This window comes from Thermobia domestica, chromosome 16 (assembly GCF_964235325.1).
Source record: "Thermobia domestica chromosome 16, izTheDome1.hap1.1, whole genome shotgun sequence".
Lineage (NCBI taxonomy): Eukaryota > Metazoa > Arthropoda > Insecta > Zygentoma > Lepismatidae > Thermobia > Thermobia domestica.
In genome coordinates, this window is record NC_137469.1 from 83622933 (window position 1) to 83634971 (window position 12039).

General features: G+C 37.4%; 1 protein-coding gene across 2 annotated transcripts in view; it reads right to left on the reverse strand.

The window, feature by feature from the left end:
- Positions 1-11815, reverse strand: part of LOC145673205 (calcium-independent phospholipase A2-gamma-like) — a 92071-nt gene extending 80256 nt beyond the window's left edge. Inside the window, exon 1 of one of the 2 annotated variants that reach the window (XM_081742681.1) lies at positions 11519-11815. In XM_081742681.1, coding sequence (XP_081598807.1) covers positions 11519-11622 — 104 coding nt within the window. In that variant the 5' untranslated portion in view covers positions 11623-11815. The remainder of the gene's footprint in view (positions 1-11518) is intronic. The other variant, XM_081742682.1, reaches the window with a different exon arrangement.
- Positions 11816-12039: the final 224 nt, after the last annotated feature.

Here is a 12039-nt window from a genome sequence, read left to right on the forward strand (position 1 = left end):
ATTGCCAGTAGGTATAGCATCGAGTTCGAGACCAAATCCAGTCTCGGTCTCGTCTCGAATATTGAAAAAAAATGACATTATCTTTACGCAAAATTCATGCACTAATAATTACATATAAGATGGTGGAACAATATTCTTTAGGTAGCTATCGTCATGGGAGTATACACTTTATTATTCAACTAAACCAGATTATATTATTATTTATTTATTATAAAAAATAAATAAATAATATTACATATAATTATTTATTTAAGCACTGTATATGTAAAATAAAGTTAGCTAGTATATTACATCATATAACGGTGGCACACACACTACAAAGTGACGCACATACTACTTACAACAGGGGTAAAAGTGGATCTGAAAAGGTAGGGGGACGCACGACGTCACGCCATCTCCCGTGCCTATCTATGCCCATTGAAATTTTTAGGAAATGGAAGGACGCCAAGATGTTCCCCTCGATCCCCCTCACTTTTAAACCTGTTTTGCAATATATGGCCTGTTTATTTGAAGAGTGGCATAACTCAAAATTAACGTATTGAAAACAACTTGGCGCAAGAACGACACAAGTGCTCTCTAACTCCCAGTTTTGGAAGCACATCTGCGAAATTTTTACCAGAGATAGACATGAAGATTAGCTTTCATTTTCTGCCCACAAGTCAATAAGGGCAATTTTTGAGTTAAGTCACTCTTGAAATAAACAGGCGAATGTGAAAACTCAATCCAGGACAGGGATTGCGGAAGGCTTTTCACGCTTTTCAGCCCTTACTCACCAGACACTAGAGACCTGCACGGGCTTGGGCGGGCCGACTCTATTATTTCTTTGGGCAGGGCCGGGCTTGGGCGGGCCGACACTGATTTCTCTTGAGGTCGGGCCGGGCTGGGGCCGATTAATTGCAATTCTTTAATAATTATTGACTTTCGTTAAACAATAATTAGAATAAAGGCAAACGTTGAAGAAGTGTGCCCGTGAAAGATGTTACAAAATGAAACTTCGAAAATTTATCGGGCCCGGGCCGGGCTTGGGCCAAGAATATTAAAAAACTTACCGGGCCGGGCCGGGCTCGGGACGAAAATCTCCAAAGCTTTTCGGGCCCCGGCTGGGCCGGGCCTACATACATCCGGGCTGGATTGGGCTCGGGCTGAAAAATTCGGCCCGTGCAGGTCTCTACCAGACACAACATCAAAAAACAAAATAAAATAAAGCAAAATTCACAGGGGAGAAACAAACTACAAAGGTGTCCAAAAATATAAAAACGATTAAATTAGAACAAAATCACGCATTATGGCGGTAAACCAACTATGATGGAAGTTATCAGGTGAAAGTAAACTATTGGCTGTATATAATTGTGTCTGTTGTGTGTTCTGTGTGTCATGTTGTGTATATTTTGTGTCTTTTTTTTTAATATAATATAGTACAAAATAAACAAATTAAAATCATGGCCTAGATTAAAGTTTAGATGCCAGGCTGACAAAAATGTAAATATAGCCCTCAAGTTATTCAGGATCAATAAAGACAAAAATGAGAGAGAGAGAAAAAACAAGAGAAGGGATTTCATCGAAATTGTTTGGGGCAAAAGCGACTGCCTTAAGTCTACAGCTATTCAATGTGTTCGCAACGCGTTTTTTTTTATGGCTTATGCGTACGCTTGGAATACGCTGACCATGTATTTAAATGTGAATGGCTAATCTCAACGCCCTGCAAACGCGAAAAGAATAAAAACGCGCAGAATACGTCTCCTGGTGCAAATTTGATGCGTTTCGGAACAATAAACCGCCTGCTGTTTTGGAATCAGTAAAATATGTCTAAAGGAAAGAGAAAAAGGAAAGACGTGTTGCCAGGCAAGGGAATTTTAACAAGAAACAGCTGCTTGGAAGATGCCTTGTGCAGAGTATTGGAATTCTACTATTATAAAGTACATGCGTGTATAACAAAAGAAAATTCACAAAAATACGAGGAAATTCCGAAAAATTAGCTAATCACAGAAAAATCTACGGTTACATAGAAAAAAGACCTGGAAACCCCGACTGGCTTACAGTATGACTTATAACTCTGGCGAAAGTAAGAGTACTGAGTAGCCACCTAGATCGCGTTCGCTACGGGGTATAACGTATCGGAAACGCATCCTTGCATAGCCATAGCCTAAGTCGTTAAGCAAAACGTTCCTAGGAGTGAGTGGAGAATTTAAAAAAAAAAAACAAAAAAAAACATATATATGGTCTACTGGTATTCTTCACACTATCACAGATATTTCCTCGTGGCTATATTCTTAGAGTACGCGTCTTCAGCGCGGGAGACCCAGGTTCAATATACAGTGGGAGCTCATGTGGTTTGGGGACTCCACGCTAAGTTGTAGATCCACAGCTGCAGTGCTGAAAGGGAAGCTCAACTTAAAAAAATAAAACAAAACTGATATTTGGAGTTCCAGATCTTAGTATGGTAATCCTAGTTGGTGACATGGTCCTGAGATCAGTTCTCTTGGAAGGAAATACTGTAGTTGGGAACGGCTTTATACTATGAGATCGTTACTAGTATCCAGTCACGGTTGGGAGACTACGTTACTAGTAGATAATGTCCTTCATAACCACAGTGTTGCATCGGAAGGACGCAATAAAACTCAAATGTAGTGTCCATACATCATTCATCCTTCTGTTAATAGCTTCCGCGTTCCTATTAACGGAAATCTGTATTATTAGTTATTTCTGAGAAAGAATGAATCCCAAATCGAGGAACTAGCGCATATAAATATTGTTTATTTTTCAGCTTATTTTCAACGAAGATCTTTTCGTTATTGTATTACTTGGAACCCAGGATCATTGAAAAGAACGTCAGCCTTAAATCAACATCATCCAGTAAAATTCCTGAGAATAGTCTACTGACGACAGCGTTCATTAGCACCACGGTGTTATAAAGTATCGCTTACAAGAACAAAGAATCAAGTGCAACGCAGTGATGCCAATTCCTTCACAGCCGTTTTCCCTTCACAAGCATCAGAATTTCCCTTTTCCGGACAAAATTTCCCTTCATCTAAAACGTTCAAGTACTGTATTTAGTAAGCGTATTTTTAATCGTTTTCGCTTCCACCCCCTCCCCCCAATCTTATAACCACATACAAGCAGATACCTGATGGCCTTCCTTTGAGCTTACGAAGAATTTGAACTTGATTTGTTGTTTAGGTATCTAAGGCGTCGCGATAGAGGAGGGGAAAGGTGATGGAAAGGTGTAGGCCAGGACCTATGTTAAAGGTGCAATCTGTGCATTTGCCTGGTGTGACTGAGGAAAAACCCTATAAATACCTCGGTCAGGACGGACAACCTAAATAAATCATAAAAAATATATAATAAATATTATGTTAATTTTTATCCTAGATATCGTGATAGATTTTAATATTAATGTAACCTAAGGTACAAAGAAAATATTAAGTATATATTTGGTATGTATTTACTTAAGAACAGCACTCCCATATTTATTGAAGTGAATACGAAGTAACAAAGAAAACTCTAGTTACTACTGTCTTTGGCTGTACACGAGAAATGTTCGTAAGCACAATACAAAGTTTAGAAATGTGGAATTCTTAAGAATTTATAATTCTGTGCGCACAATCACCAGAAAATTTGTAAACTTGCACAAACACACATACACTAATGACCCAGTATTCGCCCATATATACATATTTACATTCACGACGCACAGATTTTCTTCTCTTACATCGATTAATCCTCTTCACAATCAATTTTCTTGTTGAGAAATACATCATCTGATTGGGAAAACCAAACTGTTATAATAGTTGGAGTGATAATTTAATTGAGAAATATTTCATCTTATAGCATTGCATTTAATTCAACAATGGGAAGAATTATTTTGATAAAAGATCTTAAATAAGCATTGTTGTAATGTTTCGACTTTAACTGAATATGTTGATCGATGTGTAATGTTGATAAATATTAACGAATGCAAAGCAAGATAACTTGTGAGAATTTATGTGAAATATGTGTAACGGATTACGTTTGGAACAAATAGGATGTTGAATTTATACTGAATTTTAATTAGATACGTAAATACATTCAATCTATAAATGATTGAAGAGAGGTTCAAATTTCCCTGCAATATTGAGAAATTACAAGCAATTTCCCTTTTTCCCTTTTCTCCAAAATCTACTCAAAATTTCCCTGCGCCAAGGGAAATTTCCCTTCAATTGGCATCACTGGTGCAACGTGATAAGGAGAAAGTACGTGCGCAGAAGATATGCATGAGCTGCGTCATGTAATTTTAAAACGAACTGAAATCTTATCTTTGAAACAGAGCCGTATTTCTTTCTTTTCACACGTATATATATTTCAGAAGATATCAATTAGTTCATAACCCGTAAAAGCTTAAAGAAGAAACGTAATATTTCAAAAATGAATTAACAAACATATGCACTTACAAAATAATAATAATAATAATAATAATAATAATAATAATAATCAACGCCGCCGACTTCCCAAACTTTATGTGGGTGCACTGTCGTGCCATGGGGAGGAGGCAAGCGGGGCGACTTCCCCAGGCGCCTAAGTAAGGGGGAGCAAAATTCGAAAGGAAAGAGAAAAAATAAGGAAATAAAAAAATAAAGGAAAAATTACTTGGAATATGTTGGAATATCTCCTATAATGTTACTCATGTTAGGAAAATGCATGTGCACATATAAAATAAAAAGGAAAAAGTAATAAAAATTGCTCAAAATCAAGGAAAAGCAGGATTTAATTTTGAAAATTTTCTCACACTTGACGCCAACAATGGTGGCGCTTCGCGGCTGGTCTGTCGAGCCCACTTGTATGTAGTGGGTACCATCGCATACTCTAGCGCCGGGTGCTGATTTTCTACGGTACGGCACAGTGTGGGTGCACATATATGGCGGAACGTGTTATATGTTTTCGGGGGGAGTTTGGAAATTATTTATTGATTTCCTTTTAGCTAAAATCTTTTATGAACATTGTCATAAAGGGCTATGCTGTGATAAAGTAAAATATACCGATAGTATAAGTTGTATTGTAGTGTACTGTAGTGTGTCAATTGCAAGGAAACATCAAAGCAAACCAAAAATATGCGATTCTATTCCATATATATAGTACCATATTTTATTGTTGTGACTGCCTTTGACTAGGCTATAAACAGGCCAGGAAAGGGGAACTGTGTTGCTTGATTGCCTTTGCACAAACATATTTAGAGGTTAGAACTTTTAACTTCCATCTTAATGTTTTAATTGCTTATTATTTTTTGATAATGGAAAGTGAGAAATATTTATTTCATTTTGTTTCTGTCAAACTAAAAATAGTGTGGGTGCGCCACATCCACAAGATTATTTGTGTGGATGCTGGAGCCCCGGAGCACCCAAGTAGTCGACGCGCATGCACTTAATATATGTCAAGAGAGTATTCCCAAAAAGTAAGACGAAAGTGTACTGCTTAAAAACGAAACCAAGGAATCTCTTTACAAAGATCTAAAGATGACAAACATTCATGGAAACCATCTAGTCATTCTGCTGGCCCAAGATATCCATGGTAACGTACTGTAGTCAAAGTGCGTAGCAGAACATGCGTCCGAAAATTTCAACTTGAAGCGGAAATTACTACGTGACGAAAGTTCCCATCCATATCTGGAATGGATGAAAATTCCATTTTACGCCTGTAAACCTGTGACTTTCGGTTTGCTTTCATTTGATTTTAACATCCTTTCAGCACCGAGGCTATATAAGATTGAGACCTGCAGCCTAACATGGAATCCGAAGGAAATTAGCTCCCACTGGGAATCGAACCTGTAATTCTTGTGTCAAAAGTGCGAACACTAACCATTTAGCCACGCGGGAGCTCTGTGAATTTCGGACTGGAGTGTAAGCCCTAACTAGAAACTTAACTAAAAGTATTTTTCTTTTGGTAAAAAAAAAAAAAATAAATAAATAAAAAATAAAAAAAAGCATTTTAAAATTGAATTTTATCTAGCAAAGTTATTTCTATTACTTCTTGTTTATCAACAAATTCTATGTAAATCACGGGTAGCATATTATAAACGTTTTCAGCATGTTGGTAGAAAAAAGTATGAAGCGGCTTAAGACTTGCCTTTGAACAAATGGCCTCACATATTAAATATTTCTTTGGAAATTTGGTCACACAGCAGATCTTGAATCATGCACGTCTCCTCGGTGGTTACTTAGCAAGATTGACCATGTAGTTGTTTGAAATCACCTTCACAATACACTTCATCATCTATGATACAAGACGAAAATTTCGTCAGATATTGTTCAAAAAAAGCTTTCGAGCGCGCTAGTTGCAAATAATCTCTTGGGAACGATCCTGTACATTTCGGACTTTCCAATCACTTAATTGTACTTCTCTCTTTCTTATCATTCTTTGCATAACTTGATTTCGAAATCTTATCTTTGAAATCGAGCTGATTCTTTTTTCACACGTATATATATTTCAGAAGATATCAATTAGTTCATAACTTTCGGTTTGCTTAGAACCCAGGATCATTGAAAAGAACGTCAGCCACAAAATCAAATTAAATTTGTCATAAGATGATTTCGAAATGTGGCCCCGCGTATCGTAGTCGCTAACGCTCTCGCCTTTGGTGCGAGCGGTCCCAGGTTCGATTCCCGGTTGGGGGAGCCATCCTGACTGAGGTTGTCCTCATTTACACCAGGCAAATGCCGGGATGGTACCTAACATATAGGTCCCAGACCGCTTCCTTCCTCCCAAATCCTTTCTTCCTTAACTTTCTCCGGATAGTGTGCTTGCCGACAGACGTCATCCCTCAAACGTGACGGGCTACTATAGCCATAGATGCTGGAAGACCAGAAATCTAAGTACTAAATCCTTAAATCATTGATTTCGAAATGTTTGCTTTTGCGGCCTCATCCCTCATCGAGAGGTTTGGATTTCGTCGTAACAACCGTTTCACTTTTTGTTCAGCTTATTATTATTATTATTATTATTATTATTATTGGCGTATTTAGGGGGGCTTTCGGGCTTAAGCCCCCCGAAATCTTTTTTACTATAGTAAAGTATATGAAATAGGGCCTACCTTGCAGAATTTTCATATTTTCAGGCAAAGCCCCCCCGAAAGTTAGCAAAGCCCTCCCCGAAACAAAATCGTAAATACGCCACTTATTATTATTATTATTATTATTATTATTATTATTATTATTATTATTATTATTATTATTATTATTATTACATGATCACCGTTTTCGTCCCGATTTAAATTTTCGGTTCACAGTAGACCGTTGTTTAAATGCACTAATCACGTTTTGCATCGTAGCTTTTGAACTCTTCAGCACTTAGGATGACTTTCTCTGCGATATGTCCGGATTGTTCGTGTTCTAGAAAATAATTTTCGCCTTTCTTCTTCTTCTTGTGATGCCATTTTACCTGCAAGCACAGACACACAACCAGCAATGTTGCTAATTTACCAAAAACCCGTGCGAATTTCACCTCAGATCCTTCGTACGTTTGTCATTCTGTAGCAAGCCAATCTCTTAATGATTTTTTTTAAAGGGGGGCATGCCTTAGAAACCGGAAATTACTTATGGTGGTCACTCATGTATTTGTGACATAGGGAGGAGGCAGAGGCGGATCAAATGGGGCAATCGCCCCCGCCCCCAGAAGAGGAAACTTTCTTATTTTATATATAAATATAACCCATCCCAGAGTTTGGAGCGCTTAAAAGTAGCTCTATGTAGCAGTATTACAATCCACCCCCCCCTCAGAAGTCCGTCCTGTATTCACCCCTGAGGGGGAGAGTCGTGATTGATTTAAAATGCAAAATGTCTAGAAATAATCATGTATGAAACTGCATTTTGAAAATAATAAAACTTGAATGCTTCACGTATTTCATCTAACAGAGGTTAAGATTATATTTGAGAATGAGAAAAATAAGTTTTAAATTGCTCTTATTCTTCTAAAATAGAACAGAATCAGGGGCGGATCCAGGACGAACTTGTGGGGAGGAGTGGGTTGTAATACTGCTACTTAGAGCTACTTTTAAGAGTTCCAAACTGTGGGATGGGTTTTATTTATATATAAAATTGGATGTTTCCTCTTCTGGGGGGGGCAATCGCCTCGATCTCCCCCCTCTGGATCCGCCACTGAATAGAATATACCTCTTCTGCTTTATAATCATAGAATCATTTTATCATCACTTTGAGTTACGCAATAGTGCTTTGGCATTGTGTCAAATCAACTTGAAACAATGACGTATGAGTCCATAGTTCAGCCTCACACAATCTTGTAATCAAATATTTATGAAATCCATGTAAAATAAATTTATTCTTCACATATAAGCACCATTATACAAATGTAGTTGTACATACAATGTACAAGCAGTAAATAGAAATAATACTAATGATCATAGAACAGTGGTGTTATTGCAGGTTTTACCAATTACTCCCTCTGCCCTCTCCAAATGACACCCCTGCTACGGAATCGATAGATTGTAAACAATTATGGAAAATTTTATTCTATAGTCATAGCTTGAAGCAACTAATTTGATTAATTTGACTATGGACTGCAAGACTATCCTCCTTAGGAGCCGCGGTGCTCAGTGGTAGAGCGTTCACCTCTGGTGAGTGGGATCCCGGGTTTGATCCCAGCTCCCGCCAAGTGAACTGTGTGGTGGACAAACACCGTGTGTGTGGGTTTCCTCGGGGTTCTCCCGTTTCCTCCTACTTTCTTCATTCCACCATTTTATTCATTATTCATCATCACCGTCTCCTTTAGCCTAGCAGGTACAGGTATAATCGTGGGACGTAAACCTGAAATATTTCATTTTTCATTACTATCGCCCTTAGTTTTCCGTAAATAGAAGAAAATATTGAGAGTTAAAAAGAGGAAGCTGAAGGTCGAGAAATGTGAGTGAAATACATATTCTGGCAGAATAACAACAATATTAACTGCATCCGATCGACTACAAACAACATACTTTTTAAAGCTATAAAAATGGGTTTTTGTCCGAAACTATGCATTACTCTCAAGCTTATCATTTTGTTAAGTTTAATGTGATTTATCAATTGATACAAGTCTTATCTTTGACAATAACATACTTAAATAACAAATTAAAATCGGATATATTTTAGTATACATGAAGCTGCATCAGTTCCCGAAGGAGCAGGACGCTCATACTTTTAGGGATTATTCATTGAGTATGTACGAACTTACAAAGGGGGTAACAAACCGACTTTTACTTACTTATCGACTGATACGAAAATAAAAAAGAACGCACCTGTACTTCGTATCTGCATGTGTAGTGCCCTTCTACTTTATCTAGGACTATGTGTGTGTGGGGGGGGGGGGGTTAACGCATATCGCATGTCTAGTGCACATGGATTCTTCTTACTATTGCACTACGTAGAAAATTTATGGTATTTCATGTAGAAGTGGTAATTAGAACACAGAAGAAACGCAGATCAGGGGGTTCTCAGGTATGCTATTACCTTAAAATTTTATATTTATTCATAACTATCTGAAATACCCACACTGGGAGGGAGCATAAGGTTTATGCAATATGTCATATTTCAGGGAAAAGAAATGACTGAAGTATAAGAAATAAGAAGCCTCAATGTCTTTGGCATTGCCCCTGTCAACATGAGTGTAATAAATAAATAACGAACAACGATGTCTGCGGCATCATTGCCGTCGAACTGCCATCGGAACTGTCACCAGTCAGCTTAGCTACCTCTAAAACTGTCCGTTCGAAAACTAATATCGCCATTTTTGACATGTTACTTTTTACACATCCCATGACGACGCGAGCTAAAGTTATTAGACTTGAACGGCATCGGGAAGTGTTGCTATTCATCCAGATCTCGAAAACTACGAATTCGACACTAATATAAGTTATTTCCGATTATTTTTCATATCAACCCCTTTCCACCCTTAGGGGTGTCTTACCTCAACAGTATTTTTTTCTAGATTGTGTGTCATATGAATAAGTCAACTTGATTTTAGAAATGGGGCTACATATCGAATTTAATCTTTCTAACATGAACAATTCGTGAAATATTCTATTTTTGAACATAAACTTTAAACCACTTCTTCTGTTTTGGAGCTCCTCCCCTCCTTAGGGTACGAACCAAAAAGTTTTATATAGCCTAATGTCTCTTCGATAAAATCGATTTGAAGTAGGGCCTATACCAAGTCAGCGGTGAGGGTTTGTACACCGAACAAACACACACTGACAAAAATTTATTTTTATGCATAAAATTTTTAGCTATACCTCATTACCCATACTGTATGCTGTTATCCATTACCATAATGAGATTGATTAGTGTATCCTTCAATATCAGTTCCATCTTAATAAGTGGCATAAAGGTATAAGTAGCTTTACAAAAACATTCGTTTCCAGATTTTTTTTTCGAAAACTACGCATCAGAAGGATTGGTTTCCAATTCAGTGAGATCTATCGATTATTAGTGTATTCTCTTTGAGTTTTTTTTCATTAAAAGCTAATATTGCAGAATTTATTTATTTGCTCATTCATCCATTTAACTCAATAAGCTACTTTACTGAAAAGGCTGAACGATGATAAGGTCCCTATAATCACGATTGACTAATAGCGCGAAAGGTAGAGTATGGTGTATGAAGAATCGAATAATAACCACTTAAAAAAAAAAAAAAATGTTTACCTAACAAATTTTCATGAAAGAGGTAAACGTTGTTGAAGGCTTACCTTTCCAGGCATGGGAAAGAGATTTAGCTAGATCTTATTTCGTGAAAAGAAATTTAAGTGGTTATACGAAAATACATTACGGGTAGAGAAGAGCTAACAAAATTTTCGTAAACAATGATCATGATATGACGCGAATCTCTTGTTTTTCGGATGTAAAAGAAATCGATTTAAGCATGTCTTTACTTTCGGACGATAACTACACATCTATTAATATAAAATTAATACTGCTTTGCACACTTATCAAGCCTTCATTATGGCACTAGGAAGAGAATAGTACACAGTAAGTTTAATGAGATGTAGCACAGGGGTACACTCAGAAATTTTTGTCGGGAGGAATGCAAGTTTTTTTTTTTGGGGGGGGGGGTGAGCAATACTACAAGCTACTATGTCTATGTGGTATTGAACGGGTATTATTCTGCACCCGAAAAGACGATAAGTAATTGTAAAATGTTTCAACCTATATTTTCAGGGGAAACAATGACAGAACTAGATTGCTTTTATAAGAGTACAGATGAAGTGTAAGACCAAATTTTCATGCTACGTCAATCATTTCCCTGTTAAACAAATACAATTTTATTGAAAAAGTGCACAAATATATGTTGAATTAAGAAGTTATTTTTTTTTTGGGGGGGGGGATCCGGTCCGGACCCGGTGGATTCCCCGTTGGTGCGACCCTGCTTGTACCTAGGTAGGTAAATTGTCATGCATAGTTTCCGAGAAAAACTATTTTTTTTATGGCGTTAAAAGGTATGTCGTTCGTTGATATGTTTATAATCTGGAATAGATTAGTTAAAATACATAAAAAAAGACACTTACCTGGATGTTAAGCAGACACATCGCCTGTAATGTTTCAGATTTTTCGAAAGAGACATCACGCCTGCATTTGGAACTCGAGCAAAGAAATAAACACAAAACTTCATGTAACCAATTCCAACTTCCCGTTCAGTAACTGACAGATTAATTCAAACACCACAATAAAGCGAACTAAACTGAAGGAAGGCACAGCCAGCTGCTTTCTCTCTGACGGAGATAGACCTTTCTTTAAATCGCTCGACCGTGGAGATTTGTTTACTTCTACTGCATCACGAAAGCTCACCTCATATGACGTTGTGAGAAGTCATTGGCGAATTTCCAACTTTCGACGTAACAGCGTGAGCAGACGAATTCTGCTTGTAAACCTTGAACGAAATACACAACAGTATAACCAACTCCCTCAATTTTAACGTTCTCTGTGCGCTGGAATTAAGAGTCTAACCAAACAAAGCGAACTATACCAATTTTTTGCGGTGTAACCAGGACACAAAATCATCACAGTTGAGTTGGGGGCAGACAGAAGT